This window comes from Chiloscyllium plagiosum, chromosome 12 (assembly GCF_004010195.1).
Source record: "Chiloscyllium plagiosum isolate BGI_BamShark_2017 chromosome 12, ASM401019v2, whole genome shotgun sequence".
Lineage (NCBI taxonomy): Eukaryota > Metazoa > Chordata > Chondrichthyes > Orectolobiformes > Hemiscylliidae > Chiloscyllium > Chiloscyllium plagiosum.
Window position 1 is genome coordinate 45,698,191 of NC_057721.1, and position 24,811 is coordinate 45,723,001.

General features: G+C 40.2%; 1 protein-coding gene across 1 annotated transcript in view; it reads left to right on the plus strand.

The window, feature by feature from the left end:
• wdr3 (WD repeat domain 3) overlaps positions 1-10,533 on the plus strand; it is a 63,298-nt gene extending 52,765 nt beyond the window's left edge. The window contains exons 20-27 of the mRNA XM_043701531.1: positions 931-981; positions 1,864-1,929; positions 2,039-2,131; positions 3,608-3,655; positions 6,469-6,512; positions 8,484-8,612; positions 8,804-8,897; positions 10,091-10,533. Coding sequence (XP_043557466.1) covers positions 931-981; positions 1,864-1,929; positions 2,039-2,131; positions 3,608-3,655; positions 6,469-6,512; positions 8,484-8,612; positions 8,804-8,897; positions 10,091-10,246 — 681 coding nt within the window. The 3' untranslated portion in view covers positions 10,247-10,533. The remainder of the gene's footprint in view (positions 1-930; positions 982-1,863; positions 1,930-2,038; positions 2,132-3,607; positions 3,656-6,468; positions 6,513-8,483; positions 8,613-8,803; positions 8,898-10,090) is intronic.
• Positions 10,534-24,811: the final 14,278 nt, after the last annotated feature.

Here is a 24,811-nt window from a genome sequence, read left to right on the forward strand (position 1 = left end):
ATCCAATACTGGAAATCAAGCAAGCAGTATGACAAATCAGAGTGGTGCGAGTGAGGTAGAGATGGTGCCATCTATGTGTATCTAGAACCTGTATTATGAAGATCAACATGTAGATGAGAAATAGGTGAGGCCAAAGATAAATCATTGAAGAACCTGCCTTGCATATGGAAAGAGAAGTCATATCTGATGATTGTCTGGATAGATGGCATTGAAAGCAAGTTCGAGCAGTCCCACCCAACATAAATTTGCACTGTAGAAAAGGTTCAGTAGTTATAAAGATAGATTAACAAAAGTTCAAATTCCACCTGAGCAAATTGTGAAACAAAATGAAATAAGTCTGGTCACTTGTAAGTAGGTCCCAAGGACATTGCTGTATTATTGTAAAAATCCATTTGCACCCCTAATGCTGTTGAGGGAAGAGAAACAGCCATCCCATCTTTGAACTATGTGGAACTCTGGGCTTACTCAATGTAGTTGATCCAATGCTTTCAGGTAATGTCTACCACCAGTCATTGGTCAAATGGTATAAGGACCCTGAAGTATCCTAATGAAGCACTGGGCTTGATAGTTGGTCTACTATATCTCAGTTTCTCTACCATCCTTACTGTAGGACTTGATTTTAGAGATTTACATCCCGGTAAGTGAGTTGGTCTAATTGCCTGAGCCAATAAATAAGAAAATGAGCTAGAATGCTATTAGTACTGGTTACTGTGGTGGGAAACACAACCAACTCTGTAGAGGAACAAGGCGGCTGATCAGGTCCGAAGCGTTCTGCAATAAAGTTTTCAGAATTTAAGATAGATCCCTCAAGATGTACCTGCTAGACATATGGCGAATTAAGCTGCTAGTTTTGTGTTGAAAAATTTTGTCATTTGATTTAGAATTATTGTAACTTTCAAATCAATTCTTAATAAACTCTCTTGCCCACAGCAAAGGGAAGCAGAATTTGAAGAGAGTATGGCAAAAGGAAATGAACCTTTGGTGAGTGTCTTGTTGATGGAGCAATCTCATATGTTTGTTTTTATAATGTTCCATTGGAAATCTCATGTCAGAATTTGAGGTACAACCTGTGAGCTTCTACAATTATTAATTGTGGCAACAATTATTAAAAAGCAGTGCACTAGTTCTATAATCTGTCCATTAGTCCAGTTATCCTTTGCATTGTAACTGTACCTGAAGGCTACATGCAGTATCATGGAGATCAGCTGTACTATTTCATTCTTTTGAATAGATTAGTTTGGCTAGAGAGTTGAACTGGAAAAAGCACAGCAGATTGAGCAGCATCAGAGGAGGAGGGGAGTCAACAATTCAGGTCGGAACCTTTCATTAGGACTGATGAAAGGTTCCAATCTGAAATATCAAATCCCCTCCTCCGTGATGCTGCTCAACCTGCTATGCTTTTTCCAGCTCAACTCTATCCACTCTGACTCTCCAGCATCTGCAGTCCTACTATCTCCAAGTTTTTGAAAAGATTATTCGTGTATGTTTTATTAACTGAGGTCCTTATTATTTATTAAATTCCATTGGAAATCTTGCTAAAATCTTTGTGTGTATGATACTGACATGGGCAAATTTCAATGAGTGTCCTTCCTACTTACTAAGTTGATCCTTGCAATTGCTCTCTTGCTTGTTTGTGGAAGTAGGTTGCAAATTTAGTGGAATAGAAGTGTGAGATTTTTGTATTGCTCCCTTAGCTGTTTGTTTCATTTCTTGTATTGTAGAATTATATGTAAGGCATCTATAGAAACCGTCAAAGCTGTTCTTCCACTTTTCTCGTCCGTTAACCATTTACTTGTCTGTGAGGTCTGGATAGATGTTGTAGAGTCAGTCATGTACCAATACACTGAACCTTTCACCTTACAGGTTCCTGGAGAGAAAGAAGGAGAAGCAGGCTTAGCTGGGAAGAAGACTATAGAAACTGTTAAAGCTGTAAGTGTGCCCAACCCTAATAGCATGTTACAAAATTGACAGAAAGTCATTCTTTCTAAAATGAGCAACACAATCCGCACTGTAATTACCTATTGAATGTTCTTGGCAGGCTGAGCGGATCATGGAAGCTATTGAATTGTACAGGGAAGAAAGCAAGAAACTGGAGGAATACAATCAAGCGTGCAAAGTTTCAGGCAAAAAGGTTGGATTTGTTCATTTTGTTATTTCATAGATCTTTACTTGGACAAATATTTGTCAAAATAATGAAATGCGAATGCCAAATAGCTCAGCAAATTCCAGAACTGCTACACTCATATAGGGAAAAATCCATCTGGTCCCACGGAAATTCGATTTGACGGCGAGACTGGAAGCAAACTTGGGGTTTATGAGATTAACCAGCTTTTCAGCCTCTTTGAACCCCAGCTGTCATTTGTAACTGAACTATCTTTGCCTTTAGATTTGAGAAATGAAACAGAGCAAATCACTAATGTGACATTGGTAAACCTATTTGTAAATAGTGATCAGAGGGGCGGCACGGTGGCTCAGTGGTTAGCATTGCTGCCTCACAGCACCAGGGTCATACAAAATCCAGCCTCTGGCAACTGTCTGTGTGGAGTTTGCAAATTCTCCGGGTGCTTCAGTTTCCTCCCACATTCCAAAGATGTGCAGGTCAGGTGAATTGGCCATGCTAAGTTGCCCATAGTGTTAAGTGCGTTAGTCAGAGGGAAATGGGTCTGGATGGGTTACTCTTCGGAGGGTCGGTTGTGGACTGGTTGGGCTGAAGGGCCTGTTTCCACACTGTAGGGAATCTAATATAATCTAATATAAAACATTGTAGTGTTTGATGCAAGAATGAAGAAGGGTAAAGAATTGAAAATAAATCTGTTGGTCTGGGGAAAATAAATTTAAATCTAGTCAGAAAGAAGGAAAACTGGGCAAAAATGTTTCCATACAGATCAACAGAACATCTTCAGGATGGAAAGAATGCTTTGGTTTTGTTATGTATTTTCATTGCATATTACTATTTGCATATTCTTTTGTCCTTTCAGTTTCTTTTCAGCACCTCAGTGATGGTGTTTAAGTTGTCTCTCAATTTTCTACGAATCAGATAATTCAGTCCATTAGCCACTTCCAGCTTTTCATCTGCTGATTAACTATTACTTTCTAACACCACTAAAATGCTTGTTGTTCATAGTTTCAGTCCTGATGAAGAATTCACACCCAAACTGTACACATTATTTTGTTCTTGTCTTGCCAGATTTGACTGGCCTCTTCCTAGTATTTCTTTGCTCACATCTCCAATTTTCAACATTTGCATGTACTTCCTTTAAATGAATCATAGGGCGCTTTTGTGTATCCAGTGGTGTCAAAGTAACACAGCGCCTTCAGGTTCAAGAAATGGGTTGTACAATTGTATGTTTCTCCCAGCTTAGCTTATGGTGAAGCTTATTAATGGAAAGTAAGTGTATTTTAGATATAGGACAATATGGTGATAGCTTCTTCAAAACAAAGGTAAGTAACGTGCAGTTTCAGCACTATCTATAAAGAAAATTCTTCATCAGAACTTATTGAGAATGATAATCTCTCCTTGCGTTGTTGAAAAATGGATTATCTCTGGCTTTGGTAGTTAGCATTGACGATGTGTGGAATATAATTTGGATGAATTTTCCATCCCCAGCTGCCTCCACCTACTAACCCTATACTGGCTGCGTGTGGAAACATTTCAGTAAGTACTTTTTCCTGGCTGTTTATCATTTTTAATTTTTACTCTACTGTACTATTTAACAATCTACATAAGTTTTGAATTATTTTGTAGGCGTAATCCTCATACAAAATCAGCACATAGTCAATATAATGTTTTGCGACTTTAGGGGAGGTATGATGATTTCTGATGTTCAGCCATATACAGAGTTAACAGGAATGGAGGTGTGTTCAAGGGCACAATCCACCATATCTCTGTCTGCCCATTTTTTTAGAAGGCAGGTGTCTGCTACAAAAGGAGGTAAAAGCAGTGCAGCCTGAAGATATTGTTTCTCCACATTTTACATGCTGTTGCGGAACTTGCACATAGTTTCATACTGTGAGCCATTTCCAACTATTTCTTCAGTAGTTCCTACGTGATCTTTGCATACTGGGGTCTAGCAGACAGACACCCTAACACCAGGCCTCAAACTAAGCAAGAGACAAATCCTAATGGGATTTCCCTTATTGAAGTGTTACTTGCTTTGCCAGTTTTGGGAATTCAATGAGATGACCATCTGGAAATGGTGACAGGGAGAAGTAGAATTCAGATTTCTAAGCCATTTCCAATCTACCTGAGACAAGTTCAGTCGTGAATAGGGAAGGAAAGCTATGGTTAATAATAAGTCAACATTCTTAAAAGTGAATTAGAGTCATAGAGATGTACAGCGCGGAAACAGACCTTTCGGTTCAACTCGTCCGTGCCAAGCAGATATGCCACCCTAATCTAGTCGCATTTGCCAGCACCAGGCCCACATCCCTCCAAACCCCTCCCATTCAAAGACCCATCCAGATGCCCTTCAAATGCTGCAACTGCACCAGCCTCCACTACCCCACCCCCGGCAGCCCACCGACACATGCACCACCCTCTGCGCGAAAAGGTTGCTCCCCAGGTCCTTTCCATATCTTGCCCCTCTCACCTATGCCCTCTCGTTCTGGACTTCCCCCACCCCAGGGAAAATACTTTGTCTATTTATTCTATCCATGCCCGTCATGATTTTATAAACCTCTGTGAAGTCACCACTTAGCCTTCGACGCTCCAGGGAAAACAACCCCAGCCTATTCAGACTCTCCCTATAGCTAAAATCCTCCAATCCTGGCAACATCCTTGTAAATCTTTTCTGTACCTTTTCAAGTTTCACATCATCTTTCCAAAAGGAAGGAGACCAGAATTGCATGCAATATTCCAAAAGTGGCCAAAGCAATGTCCTGTACAGTCGCAACATGACCTCCCAACTCCCGTACTCAATACTCTGACCAATAAAGGAAAGTAAACCAAATGCCTTCTTCACTATCCTAGCTACCCACAACTCCACTTTCAGGGAGCTATGAACCTGCACTCCAAGGTCTCTTTGTTCAACAACTTCTACTGGCGCTGATCATATTGACATTGCCTTGGATGCTCACCTATGAGAGATTAAAAGGAAGTATTTTCATATTTAGATCCAGTCACATCTCAAGACAGAAACAGATCTGAGGAAACTGTCACCATAGAATCCCTACTGTGCGGAAACAGGACCTTCAGCCCAACAAATCCACACCGATTCTCTGAAGAGTATCCCACCAAAACCCATTTATCAGTGACTAATACACCTTACCTACAGATTCCTTAACACTATGGGCAATTTAGCATAGCCAATTCACCTAACCTACATGTCATTTGGATTGTGGGAGGAAACCAGGGCACCCGGAGGAAACCCACACATACACAGGGAGAATGTGTAAACTCCATACAGACAGTCACCTGAGACTGGAATCGAACCCAGCTCCCATTCATTGCTGGACCTGTGACGCAGCAGTGTGAACCACTAAGCCACCGTGCCGTCCCATACTAAGAGTACTGCCAAAGAATCATGGAATGGTTAGAATCATAGAACCACAAAAAGAAAGGAAGGAGCTATTTGGCCCATCTTGTCCATGCTGACCCAAAGACGCCAGATGTTCTTTCTTATCCCATCTTCCTGCAAACAGCCCATAGCTCTGCCGCGTTCAGCACTTAAGATGTAGATCCAGGGAGATTTTAGGGTCTCTGCCTCAATCACCAACTCAGGCAATGAATTCCAGGCATCCCCCACCTCAGCAAAAACAACATTTCTTTCTCATATTCCTCTCTAATCCTTCTGCTGCTTATCTTGAATCAATGACCACTGGTTTTTGAACTCTCTACAAAAAGAAACATGTCTAATCAACTTCGATCCCTCACAATTTTATATACCTCAATCATGTCACCCCTCAACATTCTCCGTTCGAAGGAAAATAATCCTAATGTTTCTCCTTTTGGAGCTACATTTCTACAGCCCTGGCAACATTCTAATAAATTTCCCCTGAACTCCCTCCAGCTTAATATATACTTCGTTTGTAAATACCTTATGGTTAAAATTCTGTTGTTACTATTTTAGGTCTTCATTATATTAATTTTTATGTCTATTTGAAAGAATACTATACCTGGATTCTGCTGCATTTGATTAAAGTGTATTGCGTTTGAGGCTGTTATTACCTTAAATTTAGGAAATTATGTTTCCTGTAATTTGCATATTTGAAACAATGCCACTTTCCCAAAATATTTTGTTTCAAGGCTGTGGAGTTATTAAGGTTAGAAAGGAAATTGTCAATTATAAACCATTTTGTTTATATTGTCCCAGAGAATACGATAGCTATTTGTAAAGCAATTTAAACTTATCATGAAAAAGTTTCTTAATTGAATTTGTGTAGCAGGAAAAATTCAGCAAGTGTTATATTGAATGATTGTGTGTGTCGCACTCGTTTTGGTTTTTATATAATATCTTATATCTTTCTTAGCCATCCCTCTATGTTTTAGATGTCATTCGAAAAGTCAAATCAAGGTGAGTAATAATTTAATAGACACCTACATTTCAACAAAATCTTGTAGCAAATTAAACCCACTTCTGAAATCAAATGGGTTTTACCTCTGAGTCAAAAGTTTTTGGGCTGTAGTCCCATGCCAAATACCTGAGCACAAAAATTAGACTGATATCCCTGTGCCATGATACAAGGGAACATCATTGTCTAAGGTTCTGTTGTTTGGATGAGACATAGCTCTCTATAGCCCTCGCAGGTGAATGTATAAAATTCTTAGGAGATTTTTTTGACAAAAAAAATTCTGGTTTCAAAGCCAATGTTTTATCCCTTATCAACATTACATAAAAGATAATCCTCCAGTGTCTAACATTATGAGGCGCTTAGAGATATCCTGAGTTGATGAAAATCCCTGTGTAATTGCAATGTAACAGTGATTTGTGCCCAGCTGATAATGCGTCTACTTCCATAACCCAAGCTGCAGGATAGATTTTTATTTAAATCAGCTTCTTCAGAAATGTTGTTATACACCTCTGAAACAGGTAGGACTTGAACCATCCTGCCTCAGATGTGGGGACGCTACCACGGCACCACACAAGCCTTTCAAGCTGTAGACTAGAAATTTTTAAATAACCTGATCAGAGACGTTATTACATACTTCTGAAGCAAATGAGGCTTGAACCCAGGTCTTCTGGCTCAGAACAAAGCACAGGAACAGGCTCTTCAGTGCACAAAGTCTGCATGGACACATGATGCTTTTTCGAAACCGAAAACCTTTTTGCCTGTTTGCGGTCCATATCCCTCCATTGTCTGTCTATTCATGTATCTGTCAAGATTACTCGTAAACATAACTACTGTATCTGCTTTTACCACCTCCTCTGGTTGTGCATTGCAGGCACTTACCATTTTCTGTGTAAATAACTTACCTCTCATCTCCTTTAAACTTGCCCTCTTTACTTTAAACTTGTGTCTCCTATTGACATTTCTACCCTGGGAAAAAGACTGACTATCCAGACCTCCTCATAATTTTGTAAACCTCTGTAAAGTCACCCCTCAGCCCCTGATGTTCAAATGATAACAAACCAAGTTTGTCCAATATCTCCTTATTATTAATACCTTCCAAACCAGGGAACTTCTGGTAAACTTTTTCTGTACCCTATGAAAGCATCCACATCCTTCTGGCAACCAGAATTGTCTGTAATATTTCAGGTGTGGCCTAACTTAAAGTTCTGTATAGCTGCAACATGACTTGCCAATTCTTTATGCTCTGACCACCTTATACACGTGTGTTGTCACTTTGAGGGAACTGTGGCCCTGTATGCTGAGATCCCTTTGTATGTTAATGCTTGTAAGGCACACAACCACTGTACGTAATGTCATTCAGCTGCTTATCTTCAAATCCAATTCACCTTTTATTGTATTTCCATTAATACCACAATAGATTTCTCTATGGCTTTTGCTCTGTGAAAAGTTTGTACTGGAGACAGTCACCATGGTATACACTTTTTGGTGACGATAAGGAACAAGAGTCAACATTTTGCAATGGTTTTGTTTGTTCCATTCTTGACCACCAAATCCAGGGACCTTATAGTCACAAATGTATTACAACAGCAGAAGATTCCACAGTTTAATGACCGGGGTGATTTTGCCTCCTTTGGCTGAGCAACTGGGTTAAGTGACTATGATATGAAGCTTTCTACCATAAAGTGAATTATTTTTCATAATATACTTACAGTTGTAAAACTATTTCTGGACTGAAAGACTTGTTTGTTTAGAATTATTCAGAATTAACATATTTGATTGCAGTCCAATTTAGTCCATTTTTTAAACTCAAAGAGTTATTATGGTATATGCTTAAACATTTTGGTGTCATAGCAAAAAGCATGTTTGTAAATACTCACTGAAGGGAGATAGATACTCTGCGCTTTGAAATTACGTGCACTTACAGTTTGAAACATATATTATTTTGGTTATTTTTGTCTTCGCTTCTTTTCTAGTGAAATGGAGGAATCCTTGCTCGTCCTACCATTTTCCTACATTCCTGATCTGCTCACACTTTTTAATGAGTACATTCAACTTTCTCTAGAGGTTGAACTCATTTGCCGCTGCCTTTTCTTCCTGCTGAGGTAAGACGAGAACAGTTTTATTCCCTTTTCCCCACCACTATAAAGTTCCTTTAGGCTCTTTCAATTGGTAGTGGGATGGATAAGTTATTGTTAATTTTGTTTTACTTTAAAACAGAGCAAAATTCAAATTGGACATGAGTCGTAGAGATGTAATGGACTCCTGTTGTTGTTCTGCTTTTTGTTTTCATCAGGATTCATTTTGGCCAGATCACAAGCAACCAGATGCTCCTTACAGTCATTGACAGCTTGAGAAAAAACACAATAGGAAAGATTAATGAAATGAAGGTAAGGTTTCTGTTCTTCCATAGCTAGGTAATAGTTATTGAGCATAAACACTCAGAGAACACCTCTGGGACACCCACACCAACCAACCCCACCTCTGGGACACCCGGACCAACCAACCCAACCACCCCGTGGCTCAACTCCGGCTCCCACTCCGGCTCCCACTCCACCAAGGATATGCAGGTCCTTGGACTCCTCCATCGCCAGACCATGGCAACACGACGCCTGGAGGAAGAGCGCCTCATCTTCCGCCTAGGACTCCTCCAACCACAAGGGATGAATGCAGATTTCTCCAGCTTCCTCATTTCCCCTCCCCCCACCTTATCTCAGTCCCAACCCTCGGACTCAGCACCGCCCTCTTGACCTGCAATCTTCTTCCTGACCTCTCCGTCCCTACCCCCTCCTCCGGTCTATCACCCTCACCTTAACCTCCTTCCGCCTATCGCATTCCCAATGCCCCTCCCCCAAGTCCCTCCTCCCTACCTTTAATCTTAGCCTGCTTGGCACACCTTCCAAAAAAAAAGATGTTCCTAATGATTAGATTAGATTAGATTACAGTGTGGAAACAGGCCCTTCGGCCCAACAAGTCCACACCGACCCGCCGAAGCGAAACCCTCCCATACTCCTACATTTACCCTTTACCTAACACTATGGGCAATTTAGTATGGCCAATTCACCTGACCCTGCACATCTTTGGACTGTGGGAGGAAACCGGAGCACCCGGAGGAAACCCACGCAGACACGGGGAGAACGTGCAAACTCCACACAGTCAGTCGCCTGAGGCGGGAATTGAACCCGGATCTCTGGCGCTGTGAGGCAGCAGTGCTAACCACTGTGCCACCGTGCCGCCCACAAATGACTAGGGAGTCCAGAAGCAGGGATTGCAGTCTAAGAGTAGACAATTTAGGATTGAGATGAAGAGAAATTCCTTCATCAAGGGAGTAGTGTACCTATGGAATTCTCTGCCACAGAATGTGGTTGAGGTCAAAACGTTGAATGTTTTCAAGAAGGAGTTGGGTATAGTCCTTGGGGGCTAGAGGAGCCAATGGGTATAGGGAAAAAGCAGGGACAAGGTACTGAATTGGCTTATCAGCCATGATCATATTGAATAGTGGAGCATACTTGAGGAATCTACTCTTGTAGCCTACTCTTATTCCTATTTTCTGTGTTTCATTTATATGTCTGTTTTGTAACAGGATGTCCTTGGCTTTAATATGGCTGGACTACAATTTTTACAAAGAGAGATAGAAGCTAAAGAAGATGTAAGCTTTTTTGCTGATGCAACTGAGAAATTCCAAGAGAAGAAGAGAAAAAGAAAGAAGCAAGAGAGAGCTATTCTGATGGTCATGTAGGATTGCTGCAAGGATCTTCAAACTTTATTTAATGATGGACCTTTTAATATCACATAAGACTGATGAGGTTGGCAAAACAGAATCGAAAAAAGAAATGTGCATCTGATCCAAAAACCTGGAAAAATGCTAACTTCCCATTCCACAATATTCACTCGGATTTATACCAGACAAAACATGATTACCTATTGACAATTAATTATGCATCTATTTGGATTCTTTTATGCACAAACACCAGCTCAGCAGCTCATGTATAAGTGTGGTTTAATAAATGCTTAGTTTTGTTTGCATTCCTTCTATGAAATATAACAGTATGCAACAAGTTCCCCATTTTGATTATTCTAATTGAGGTGGTCACTGGAATTCCTGCAAAAAGTTAGATGTAATTTCTATCCCTTTTGGCTACATTTATCCTCAACATTTAGAGAACGTGAGTTCTTATTTCAACAAGGCAGTTTAAAAGCTTTAGCTTGATTTCTTAAAAGAAATCAGATTTTCCATGACACTGCAGGGAAAAAAGTCCTAGCTTTGCTTGCTTGATCTAATTTATAGGATTCCAGTTCCACATCATGGTGGCTGACTTCATGGCACTTTGAATTGGTCATCTAGTTGCAAATGATTTTTATCAGCAACATCCATATTTTTAGGGCTTTCCAACAATTTCTAACTAATTTCTTAATGATCAGTGTGAGCAAAACACAGAAGCTGCCACAGAAGCAGACTTGGAGAAGCATGCAGAGGTCAGTATCACTGTGAAACAGGCTGGAAGGATTGTGCATCATGTTAGCATCACTGTGAGAAGCAAAGAAACTGCAGGTGCTGGAATCCAAGGTAGGCATGCAGGAGGCTGAAAGAACACAACATGCCAGGCAACATCAGGAGGTGGAGAAGTCAACGTTTCACATGTGACCCATCTTCAGGATTGGGGGAGAGTGTAAGGGGAGCTGCAGATAAGGGGGAGGGCAGGGTGGTGAGGTAGGGATTGGTGAACACAGGTAGAGGGTATGACCTGGTTGGTCGATGGGAGGAATGAATTGGGTTGGTAGCTGCAAGAAATGATTGGTCAGAAGAATGGATGTGAGGAGGGGCTTGGAAGGGAGTCAGGGAATGGGGAGGGAGGTTATTTGAAATCGGAGAACTCCATGTTGAGTCCTCCTGGCATCACTGTGAAGCAGACAGGGATAGCGGACCTATATGAGAAGGGCAGCAGCTGCAGGAGTTGAAAACTTACATCAGTTTCTACCTGAGAGATGAGGTTGGAGGAAAACCGGAAGTTGATTCTGTGTCTCTTTTGATTGGCCAGTTGACATAAATAAGGAGACCTTTATTCCAACTCAAGCGTGAAGTTAGGAATTTGACTTGAAAAATATTTAACATGCTAATTTATGAAATAAATAGAGTAGAGATCGCAGGGTAGGCAATGTGTAGCATCGATCAGATACCAAAACAGTTCACAGATTACATCTGCAGCAGGGGTTGGCTGATCGAGGAATCTCAGCTCAGCTTTGATGAGCCGAACTGCAGGCACTACAACATTTCAGGGAGGAGGAAACATTGTTTTAGGAGATGATTGTACCTTTTAGATAAATCACATTATATTTGTTCCCTGGTCAGAACAGTCTGTTACGACTGTGAGTAATGCAGGTTTTGGAATCCAGAGTGTAACTTCAGAGGATACTTATCCAATAGGTTCTTACTCCTGATGTTGATGAGTGTGCAGACCGGTGAGGCGAAGTGAATGATAAATAAGTGGGCTGCCAGGCTGGAGAGGAACTTGGAACAAGGGGGAAAGGATCAAGTTGTTGTGATCCATGTAGTTTCCAATAGCACTGGTAAAACCAGGAAAGAGTTTCTGCCGAGCAATTACAAACAGCTCAGGACTAAATTCAAAAGTGGAACCACTAAGGTAGTAATTCCCAGCTCCACATGCAAACTTGCATAAACAGCTGTAGAGATTGTAGGTGGAATGGATTCTAATTCATGGGGCACTGGCCCCATTTCTGGGGAGAGGGAGGCAGGCTCTGTTTGAACCATACTGATATCAGTGTCCTCGTGAGTCGTATGCCTAGGGTTGTAGACAAGGTTTTAAATTAATTAGGAAGGGGTGGAGGTTCAATTTAAAGGAAATTTTTAAAACTTAAAAAGAAACTAGAGCTGAAATACAGGGTAGTGAAGACAATAAATTGTGACAGGAAGGGGCAGAAAATACAAGCAGAAGAGTACATTAGAAATTAGAACAAGAACAAATAATAGTAAAAAATTAAAACTTAAGGCTCTTTATTTGAATGCATGCAGCATGAGTTGACAGCACAAATAGAAACAAATGAAGATGATTTGTTAGCTTTTACAGAAATATAGTTGCAGGGTGATCAAGATCTGGAACTCAATATTCAGGGGTATTCAACATTTCGGAAAAATAGACCAAAGGAGCTGAGGTAATGCTATTAATAAGGACAAGTCCAGTGGTTAACAGTAAATAGGTGCAATAGATCATGATGTGGAATCAGTTTGGGTAGAAATGAACAATAGCAAGGGAAAGAAGTCCCAGGTCAGTGTCTACTATAGACCTCCTGAGGAACTGCCTCATTGTAGAACAAAGTGTAAATTATGAAAAGATGGAAGTGTGTAAGAAGGGCATGACAATTGTCATGGGTGATTTTAATCAGCATATTGACTGAAAAAATCAGACAGATAAGGGAAGACAAATTTGTCGAATGCCTCAGGGATTATTTCTTGAAGCAGTGTGTTGCACAACTTACCAGGGAACCAGCTATTTTAGACTTAGTAATGTTTAGGTGGGATTAATAAGAAATGTGTTAGTAAAAAGGTCCTTTAGGTAATGGTCACAAAATAACAGAATTTTAAATTCAGGGAGAGCAAATCTAGTCTCAAACCAGTGTCCTCACCTTAAATACAGAGGTATGAGGAAAGAATGTGGGCGGCACGGTGGCACAGTGGTTAGCACTGCTGCCTCACAGAGCCAGAGACCCGGGTTCAATTCCCGCCTCAGGTGACTGACTGTGTGGAGTTTGCACATTCTCCCCGTATCTGCGTGGGTTTCCTCCGGGTGCTCCGGTTTCCTCCCACAGTCCAAAGATGTGCAGGCCAGGTGAATTGGCCATGCTAAATTGCCCGTAGTGTTGGGTAAAGGTAGGGGTATGGGTGGGTTGCGCTTCGGCGGGGCGGTGTGGACTTGTTGGGCCGAAGGGCCTGTTTCCACACTGTAAGTAATCTAATCTAATTGTCCAAAGCAGGCTGAAAGTGAAAATCAATAGGTGAGCAGGGACAGACAGTTAAACAAATATTTCCTAATATTCAGCAAAATGTTTAGCAAAAAGTGACTGGATGAATTATCTTTGTTAACAAATGCATTTAAGTATCCAATTACAAACTTCTTTATATTCATTTGCAGGATGTTAATGTCACTGGCAAGTCCAGCATTTATAGCCCATCCCTAATTGCCCAGATTGCGAGTTAAGAGTTAACCATGTTGCTGTGGGTCTAGAATTCACATGAAGGCCAGACTGAGTCAGGAGGGCAGATTTCCTTCCCTTTGTGGCATTAGTGAACCAGATGGTTTTGCCAGACAATTGGCAACACCTTCATGGTCATCATTAGACTCTTAATCTCATTCCACCATCTGCCATAGGGGCATTGGAATCCAGGTCCACAATCTCTAGATTAATAGTCTAGCGATAAGGCCACTGGGCCATCACCTTCCCAATAATTAAGACATACAGCCCTATGAAAAGAAGAGGTAGATCTGTGCATGAGCATAACAAAAAGTTAGCATGCAGGTGCATCTAGTAACTAAAGCAAATAGAATTTTGTCTATTACTAGGTGTTAGAGTTTAAAAGTAGGGAAGCCTTTTTCAACTATTAATGAGATGTTGGTGAGGCTGTGCCGAGAGTACTGTGTACATTTCTGGTCCCCATATTTATGACAGGATATGCTGGTATTGGAAACAATTCAAAAATGATTCACTAGACTGATTCCTGGGATGAAAAGTTTGACTTATCAAGAATGGCTAAACTGGCCTTAATTCATTACCTTTTAGATTGTCCTGAAGCATACAAGACTCTGAGTGCGCTTGACTGGCTGGGCATTATGAAGATGTACCCATTTTTGGGGATGTCTTGAAATAGGAGACATTGTTACAGAATATGGGGACTTTAATTTAAAATCAATAAAAAAAAAATTCTTCTCTAAAAGTTGTACAGCACGGAAACAGACCCTTCAATTCAATAGTCCATGCTGAACATAATCCCAAACTAAAGTAGCCCCACCTACCTGCTCCTGGCCATACCCCAACAAACCTTTCCTATTCATGTACTTATCCAAAGGGTAGTGAATGTCTGGGATTATCTGATCCAGATAGTAGTGGAAGCTGGATCACTGAAATCATTTAAAGAGGGAGTATATAGACTTGTAAAATATCGAGGGCTTCAGGGCTTTGAGGAGCTAGCATGAGGAGTTGAGCATTTGAACAAATCCTTAATGATTTTATGGAATGGCAGACAGACAGGCTTTAATGGGCTAAATGGTTTACTCCTACTTCTATTTCTTGTGCATTGGGAGGTGAATTCAGAGATAGCTGTCAGCAGCACAGTACTCATAAATCCACAGCTGCTCAGATTTTCCCTGAGCAACCCAAAGCAACACTCCTTACTTTCTGGACTCACAAAGCATTTTCAATTTACTGTAAAGGGCTTTGCTAGATTCTTCAGTACTTCATACCAGTTTGTATTGATTAGTGAGTGTCCTGTCAGATCCCAGCAGGAGCTTCACCTGTAACCTCACCAAATCTGAACCCAGTGATTGGTACTGTGTCAAAGGACGAAATGGACCTGCTCTATTTTACTGCTTCTCAGTCTATAGCCACCAATCAGGAAGAAGGAGTGGGGCTCTGAAAGCTTGTGTTTTCAAGTAAACCTGTTGAACTATAACCTGGTGTCGTGTGATTTTTGACCTTGACCAATCAGGAAAAGAAGAAGTTATGTTAGTGGGCTGCTGTATCAGAATGGCCACCACTTCAAGTCTGTACCATTCCAGCAGGGACCACAAGATAATGATTAATGTCAAGAAGGTGGTGATTAATATCAGAAAGGTTATGGTCAGTATCAGGAAAATATTGCTCTTTTATAAGAATATATCATGAACACAAGGCAATTTATAAAGTATTCAAGTTTTGTTTGACTTCAGGGCAAAATAGACTTATAATTTCTCAAATCTGTGTGGAGTTTCATTTTTAAATATTCAGTAGATACATTTTCCATTTGATTTTTAAAATGTACAACACACAAAGGGCCACTTTAGTTATTTAAGCAATGCTCCTAACGATGATATTACCTAAGTATTTTTGTATTGTGCTGACTGCACGTGGGCTTGACACTAGAGGGGGCTATTGCTTTGATAATGGTTATTGAGGAACAGCAGAGGCATCTTGGTTTTTGGCAATATATATGCACAAGTGGGAGGGAGAATGATGTCAGAAATGGCCATAACTTGGCCAGGTATGTCCATTCTGTTCAAATATTCGTACAAGTAGCTCAATCTGGACAGAATCAACTAAAAGAACATGAAACAGGCTAAATTTAACACATAGCTATTTATGCTCGAGTTTTCCTGATTTTATGCACTGGTTCACAAATCAATTTGCTCAACGCACAAACTTTTGCTCATCCCTTCATGGTGAGTTTCCACCAATTATGCCTGTCTGATGCCATTAAAAACTATGCACTTAGAATTTTGGTTTCACAAGCATCCAGAGTCATATTAATCCATTGCTAATAATTTGCAACGGCACTGAGCAGGGGTTAAATAAAATCTCACATAATACTAATTTCTCCTCATAATAATGTTAAAATTCAATGCAGTTTCAATGAGTTCAGATTCAGATAATTATTCTGTCCTTGAAACAATAACCCGTGACCAGCAATCAATTGAAATCTTTGGTCTTTTCTTTATTAAGGTGTAGCACAATGTTAGGTTAATTTAATCTAAAGCAATCTTGAAATCCACGTTCCAGTCAATAATCCATGTGCTCATTAAAACTGTTTAATTTTGTTGACTCAAACGAGACTTTATGGTAGAATTTATGTGAATAAATTGCAGTGAAAAATTGAGCATGATTGTGCCTTAGCAAAACAGACATCATTTCCAGCATATTTTAAATGCATTGCATGATGTGTCCAAAAAGTGAAAACTCTTGACCAGTATGTTTAAGGTTGTAGTTATTGCTGCTATGACATCTTGTAATATTCTTGGAGTACATTCTTTGTTCTTCATACAGATGAAGGGGTTGACTATTCAGCACCAAGGTAAGAAGTTTGTTCATTCAAGGAGTTTGATCGTTTGGAATTCTTTAGCTTTGGATGCTGTTGTTGAGCATCTTCAAGGCTAAGAGCAATCAATTTTGAGTACAGTAGGAAATCAAAACATTTATTGAAATTGTGAGAAAGTGTAGCTGAGGTAGATAATCAGCTATGATCTGTAAGGGCTCCTATGGTCGAAGCCCTCTGGAATAGGAGGGCTTCAAGTCAAACATGCTCCAGAGGTATGTAATATTATTTCTGAGATGGTTAATTAGGAAACATCTGTAACTGTATTTGTTGTGAGCCCAGTTGGTAGAGCATCATAGTTTCCTTACAGTCAGAATCCAGGGAAATTATACTGAACAAGGACACATACTTTGGTTCTGTTTTCAGAAATATAAATAACCTTCCAGTAATGTTAGGGAGCCAAGAGCCTAATGAGAGGATTGAATTGAAGGCAATCAGTGCTGGTATGGAAGTAGTTCTGTAGAAATTAATAGAGTTAAAAGCTGACAACTCACCAGGGCCTGTTAATGTACATCCCAGAGTACTAAAGGAAATGATCCTGTAAATGTTGGGTGCTTTGCTGGTCATCTTACAAAATTCTGTAGACTCTGGAGTAGATTTTGTAGATTGGAGAGTGACAAATGTAACCCTACTATTTATAAAAGAAGGAAGAGAAAAAAAGTAGTGAATTACAGACCAGTTGCACTCTCATCAGGAGTGGGAAAAATGTTTGAGTCTACTATAAAAGCTGTGATAACATTACATTTGGAAGCCATTAATGGGACTGGGCAAAGCCAGCATTGGTTTATGAAAGGCAAATTGTGCTTAATAGGTCTACCTTACACCTTTGAGGATTTAACTAATAAAATTGATAAGGGAAAGCCAGTGGATGTGGTCAATTTGGATTTCAGAATGCTTTTAATAAGGTCTGTCATAAATTGCCAGGTAAAATTAAATCTTAACTCTTTCTTGAATATAGTCAGTGACTTGACCTCCACGTTGTTCTGTGGTAGAGAATTCCATACGTTCACTACACTCTGAATGAAAAAAATCATTCCTCATCTCAGTCCTAAATGGCCAGCCCCACATGCTAATACTGTCACCTCTGGTTCTCGACTCCCAGCCAGGGAAAACATTTTCCCTGTACCTAGTCTGTCCTGTTAGAATGCTATACATTTCAGTCAGATTCCCTCACCTTCTAAACTCTTCTATAAGCCTGGTCAGGGACAGTAGGAGATATCATATTGGAATGGATCAAGAATTGGTTAACAGACTGGAACTAGGATGGGAATAGTTGGGTCTTTTTCTGAGTAAATGACAGTGAGATACTGCAAGGAACAGGTCCTGGGCCCCAGCTATTCACATATATAAACATTACCAGGGTGAGGCAACCAAATACAACATGTCCAAGTTTGCTGATGAAACAAACCGGGCAGGATTGTGAATTGAAAGGAGGATGCAAGAAGGCAGTAAGGTGATTTAGACAATTTAAGTGAAGTGGACCATCACACAACAGATGCATACAATATACAGTGTAACATTATAATCTTCAGTGTGAAAACAGAAAATCAGCCTGTATTTAAATTGTGTAATATTGGGAAGTGTGGAAATACAAAGGGATCTGAGTGTCGTTGTGCACCAGTCAATGAAAGTAGACAGGCAGGTGCTGGAAGCAATTAGAAAGGCAAATAATATATTGGTCTTCATTACAAAAGGATTTGAATTTAATTGGATTAAATTGATTGTCACGTGTACTGAGGCACAGTGAAAAACTTGGTCTTGCGAGCAATACAGGCAGATCATATAGTTAAGTAGCATAGATAGTAAATAATAGGTAAACAACAGCAAAAACAAAAACACAGGCACAGGCAAATGTTAAGAGTTTGTGAGTCCATTCAGTATTCTAACAACAGTAGGGTAGAAACTGTACGAAACTTTCTGGTGCGTGCATACAGGCTTCTGTACTTTCTTCCCGATGTTAGAGGTTGTAGAAAAACATTGGATAAAAGCAAATTATTGTGGATTCTGGAATCTGAAACCAGAAGAGAAAATGCTGGAAAATCTCAGCAGGTCTGGCAGCATCTGTAAGGAGAGAAAAGAGCTGACGTTTTGAGTCTAACTGACCCTTTGTCAAAGCTGACAAAGGGTAAGTTAGACTCAAAATGTCAGTAATCGATGGAGAGCTGGAGCCATCAAATTGCTTCCAGGCAGACATTGCAGCTTCTCAGTCCAGCACTTGGGGCATGTCCTTATTTAAAATGATACATAAAGAAGATTCACAAATTGTGCGGCACAAAATGCTAATTTTGCAACACTAATTTTCTGACAAGTACCTAGAAGTTATTTCTCGAATAAAGTACGAGTAATTCTTTTTGACAGTTTGTCAGCTAATTGGAACAGAAACCTGGGGCTATCAAATTGTACATGGAAGCCACTCCAAACACAAATAATGGTCACTCATTCATATATTTCTTCAGGCATTAACTGCAACAGTACCAATTTCCATCAGGAAATAACTTGAAAGAAAATAACCTCATGCAATTATATGTAATTTTTGGATCATGGTAAATATGCTTTTAGCAACATGGCTGGAGAAGCATTTCCCCTTGGATTGATTGGAGAAAATACTGCCAGAATTTTGCTGCAAATTAAGATAATGAGCTTACAGCTTAGCTCCCCATTAAAACACTCCACCAGTTTGCACCATTACCTTGGTATCTCAAATTATTTTGCTCCCTACCTCTCCTAATGATTGTGATTGCTTTGTTCATTTAGGGTTTTACAAATATGTGTCATCTTTGCAAATATAATTATGTCACACCTATTTATTTATCACCCACAATCATACCAATTCTCTCATTGTTGAAGGCTTACCTCTATTTTCTTCATCTGACATAAATCTACAATTACATTGTTACAGAGTCAAAATCTTACAGCATGGAGACAGGCCCTTTGGCTCATATTGATCCATGCTGACCAAAATGTCCATCCGTGCTAACCCCATTTCCCTGCACTTGGCCCATATCCTTCTAAGCCTTTCCTATCCATATATTTGTCCAAATACCTTTTAAATGTTGTTAGTGTACCCATCTCAGCCACTTCCGCTGCATTTCATTCCATATACGTACTGCCCTCTGTGTAAAAATGTTGCCCCTCAGGTTCCCTTTTATTCTTTCCCTTCTAACCTTAAACTGATGCCCTCTGGTCCTTGATTCCCCAAACCTGGGAAAAAGCTTGAATGTTTGAAAGCTATTCCTGTCATGATCTTACACATCTCTATAGGGTCCCCTTTGGTCTCCACGCTCTAAAGTAAAATGTCCTAGCTTGTCCAACCTCTCCCTATAACTCAGACCATTGAGTCCAGGAAACACCCTGGTAAATTTCTTCTGCACTCTTTCTAGTTTAATATCATCCTTCCTACAACAAAGTAACCAAAACTGAACACAATACTCCAAGTGCAGCCTCACCAATGTCCTGTATAACTGCAACATAACTTCCCAACTTCTATACTCAAAGCCCTGACTGATGAACGTCAGTGTGCCAAAAGACTTCTTCACTGCCCTGCCTACCTGTGACTCCACTTTTAGAGAACTATGAACCTTGACTCCACGATCCTTCTGGTCTCCTTAGGGCTCTATCATTCACCAAGAAACTCCTACCTTGATTTGACTTTCCAAAATACAAGACCTCACACTTATCTTTACTAAACTCCATTTGCTATTTCACAGCCCACTTCCCGAGCTGATCAAGGTCCTGATAACTGTCCCTACTCTCCATGATACTGCCTATTTTAGTATCATCAGCAAACTTACTAATTATGTGTTGCTGGAAAAGGGCAGCAGGTCAGGCAGCATCAAAGGAGCAGGAGAATCGACGTTTCGGGCTCCTTTGATGCTGCCTGACCTGCTGCGCTTTTCCAGCAACACATTTTTCAGCTCTGATCTCCAGCATCTGCAGTCCTCACTTTCTCCTAAACTTACTAATTATGCCTTGTACATTGTCATACAAATCATTGAAATAGATTACAAACAGTAATGGGCCCAGCATTGACCCCTGAGGCACTCCACTAGTCATAGGCCTCCAGTCCAGTCCAATATTAGACTGTTAAACTCCATTCCTCTGAGTCTGGCCTATTGGTATTTCCCCTCCGATTGTCTACCATTGCTGACATCATTAGATGTCTACACCCTTGGTTATGAAATTCCCTATTTAAAACCCCTGACTTGATTTCCATCCTTTGATCCCACCATATAAAACCAGTTCTTGCTCAAAGCATTTGGTCGCCCCTTATAATATTTCTTGTTTGTCATTTTTTCCTTATGACTGTGAAGCAATTTAGCGTCATTTTCACATTAAAGGCACTTTATAAAATAAGTTGTTTTCTACTATATTTATTTTAGCAAATGTGTGAAAAAAAACAATCAGAGGGTGGAAAATGCAGCATAGTACCTTTCTAATTTCATCTACCCTCCCTCCTCTGTATTTATCTTGTCCATAAAGCAAATTAGAATCAGTGTCAAACTGTTCATCCATTGTTGTTTAGTTGTGGTAAGGCTGCTGCTAATTGATTTGACATGGAGACAATATTCCTTGCACATAAATCAGTGTTTCTAAATGTCTGGGCTGCAATGACATTCATTAATTTATCAATTTCCAAAACTCATAAAGCCTATTCTTAATTAGCGTTTTAAATGCTAATTAAAATGTAGAATAACAGTAAAAAATCTTTTTTATCGAGTCAACACTTTCCAATTACTTCGGTGAAATGCACAAATATAACCATATAAACTAAACTAATGAACTGCTTTGTGTATACTTAGAAACATTTAGATATGATTTGCTGTATTTTAGTGTTCATTCTGCATCTGTGGAAATCTTGCTATTTTGTCCTATTGGAGTTTTGTATGTTTATAAATCAGCAATGAAAATGCCAATACATATAGAGTTTGGCCTATCTGACAATGGTGATTGATCGATGGACCATTTCAGTTAAAATAGTATTTGCATTTTTCTGCTTGGGGACCCTGCAATCTCCTGGGCTCAATGTCAAATTCAATAGGGGAGCAAATTACTGCAGATGCTAGAATCTGAACTGAAAACAACAAATCACAGCAACTCAGACAGCATTCATGGTGAGAGAGCAAGTTAACGTTTCGAGTCTAGATGACTCTTCAAGAGAGCTGAAGTCAAGTGTGGAGCGGACAGCATTTATTACCGACGGAGGGAAAACCAAAACAGCGTCAGAGTAAAATTCAATACTTCAGAGTTGGAACTCTCCCATGTCCTTAACCCAATCCCCACATACTAGGCCTGGTTATCACATGGTCTGCTATTACACTCTACCCACTGTTGGCCACTAACAGTCTCCATTAATAGCTATTCACCCTCCTGGCCAGATTGATATCCACTTCTTTGTCTAGGCAAAAGTGAGGACTGCAGATGCTGGAAATCAGAGTCTAGATTGGAGTGGTGCTGGAAAAACACTACAGATCAGGCAGCATCCGAGGAGCAGGAAAATCAACGTTTCGGGCAAAAGCCCTTCATCAGGAATGCATTCCTAATGAAGGGCTTGTGCCTGAAATGTCAATTTTCCTGCTCCTCGGATGCTGCCTGACCTGTTTTCTTTTCCACTTCTTTATCTGTCTAACTGTTCTTCTCTCTCTTTGGAGTCTATCCCCACCTATTGTTTACTCCTCAACCCCTCCCCTCACCTTATCTTCTGCACTTAACCAACAGTTTCCTAGCTACCATCAGCTCTGAGGAAAGGTCACTCAACCTGAAACATTAACTCTGATCTCTTTCCATTGTTGTTGCCAGACCCGGTGAGCTTTTCCAGCAATTATCTGCTTTTGTTTCTGCAACTGCCCCATTCATGGCAGTCCCCATATACTTCAGAGAAATAGCTGAGATAGCATCAGCTGTCACAGTGGATTCACAATTGAGGAGTTGTCAGAAATGTTCTCTCCAGCATTGTTGGATGGCATTGTCATCCTTAAGAAGAAATGCCATCCAGTGAACAAGGGATTGTTTTCCATTTGACCTTGGTGGAGAGATGGTGCAAGTGTAGCTACAAAACTGTTCACACATCAGGACTGTCAACATTGTGCTTAGTTTCTTGGGCTTTCTCTTCCCATCATTTGTCTTTAATGTTCCAGATTTGTCTTTGAGTGTCAGCCTTGAGAAGTTAGAATGTGCGTGACTTGTAACCAAGCACACAGTGTGACTTTGAACAGTGGGTAGGAAGTTGGGTAATTAGGGGAGTTAGGTGAGCAGGAAACAAAGCTACTCCTTTGTTTGTGCCTTTTCCAACTTCTTTCGCCCTCTTGGAATTGGGTCTTAATCCACTACAGTGGAAGAAGCGAGCTAATCGGTTAATATCTGCTAAATGTGTAAGGTCCATTCTATTCCTAAGATTAAAATTATACAGGCAGTGGTAGTAAAGTTAGTAGAAAATATAAAAGAGGAAAATAAATAATTGAAAAAATTAATTAAAGCACATTAAGTTGTTGTGTCATGGCTGCATCTTCTGGGAATCCTGAAAGCCTGAATCCTGGCAAACATCCCTGTGGTAAATAGAATTTCCAAAGCTCCTTTGATGCCAGATGACACTTGATGGGTCGGTACTTAGTGGATTGGGTTTCCTCTGTGCTGGATTTTGGCTTAGTGTCTAGTTCTACCTCTGTCTTACATCCCAAAGCACTTAGCAGGTAAATCTTATGACTAATTGATTTCAAACATAAAAAAAACCTCTTCATTGCAAGACAAAACTGTCTGAAATCAATTGTGAAGTGCTGCCCAACTATACCTGATTATGAGGTGAGCTTTCGATCAGGCATTTAAAAACACAAAAGAACAAGATGGAAAGGTTAGGATCAAATGGACTAGAAACTTGGATAATTGAGTTTAAAACTGTATTATTTGCTTATGCTTCTGTTTTTGTAGATTCAATGTGCAGAGGTAAATGGTACAATGGACAGCAAAGAAGGTTACCTTAGAGTACAATAGGACCTTGATCAGATGGGCTAATGGGCTGAGGAGTGGCAGATGGAGTTTAATTTAGATAAATGTTAAGTGCTATGTTTTGGTAAGACAAATCAGGGCAGGACTTATACACTTAATAGTAAGGTCTTGGGCACTGTTGCCAAACAATGAGACTTTGGAGTGCAGGTTAGTAGTTCCTTGAAAGTAGAGTCACAGGTAGACAGGATAGTGAAGAAGGTGTTTGGTATGCTTGCCATTATTGGTCAGTGCATTGAGTATGGAATTTGGGAGGACATGTTGCATTTGTACAAGGCATTGGTTATGCCTCTTTTAGACTATTGTGTTCAATTCTGGTCTCCCTGCTATAAGATGATAGAATCTCTACAGTGTGGAAATGGGCCATTTGGCCCAACCTTCTGAAGAGTATCCCACCTAAAGGAAAGATGTTATTAAACTTGAAAGGGTTCAGAAAAGATTTACAAGAATGTTGCAAGGGTTTGAGAGCTTTGGAGCTTTCTTTGGAGTGTTGGAGAATGAGGGGTGACTTTATAGAAGCTCATAAAATCTTGAGAGGCATGGATAGGCTGAATAGTCAATGTCTTTTCCCCAGCATAGAGGAGTCCAAAACTAGAGGGCATAGGTTTAAGGTGAGAGGGGAAAGATTTAAAAGGGGCCTAACGGTAACATTTTCATGGAGAAGGTGGTGCATATATGGAATGAGGTGCCAGAGAAGGTGGTGGAGGCTGGAATGATTACAACATTTCAAAGTTATCTGGATGGGTTTATGAAAAGTAAGGGTTTGAAAGGGTATAGGCCAATGCTGGCAAATAAGACTAAATTAATGTAGAATATCTCATCAACATAGACGAGTTGGACCAAAGGATTTGTTTTCATGCTGTACAACACTATGACTCTAAATGCCTACACTGGAGGAGCTTTAGTTGTGAGCTGGAGGCCAAGCTGTAAACATTGCAGCACATCAGGGTAGGGATAAGTTACCATAAATTTCCTTGTACCAGGAAATAGTCACACCCCTTAGTACAGGGTCTTCTGATTTGATCCTTAGTCAAGGACAGGCGACTGTGACTGCAAAGGAGGTAAGTAGACCCAAAAGACAAGAGGTCAGGAGCTGGATTAGTGGTGCTGGAAGAGCACAGCAGTTCAGGCAGCATCCAAGGAGCTTCGAAATCGATGTTTCGGGCAAAATTCTTTCATCAGGAATAAAGGCAGTGAGCCTGAAGCGTGGAAAGATAAGTTAGAGGAGGG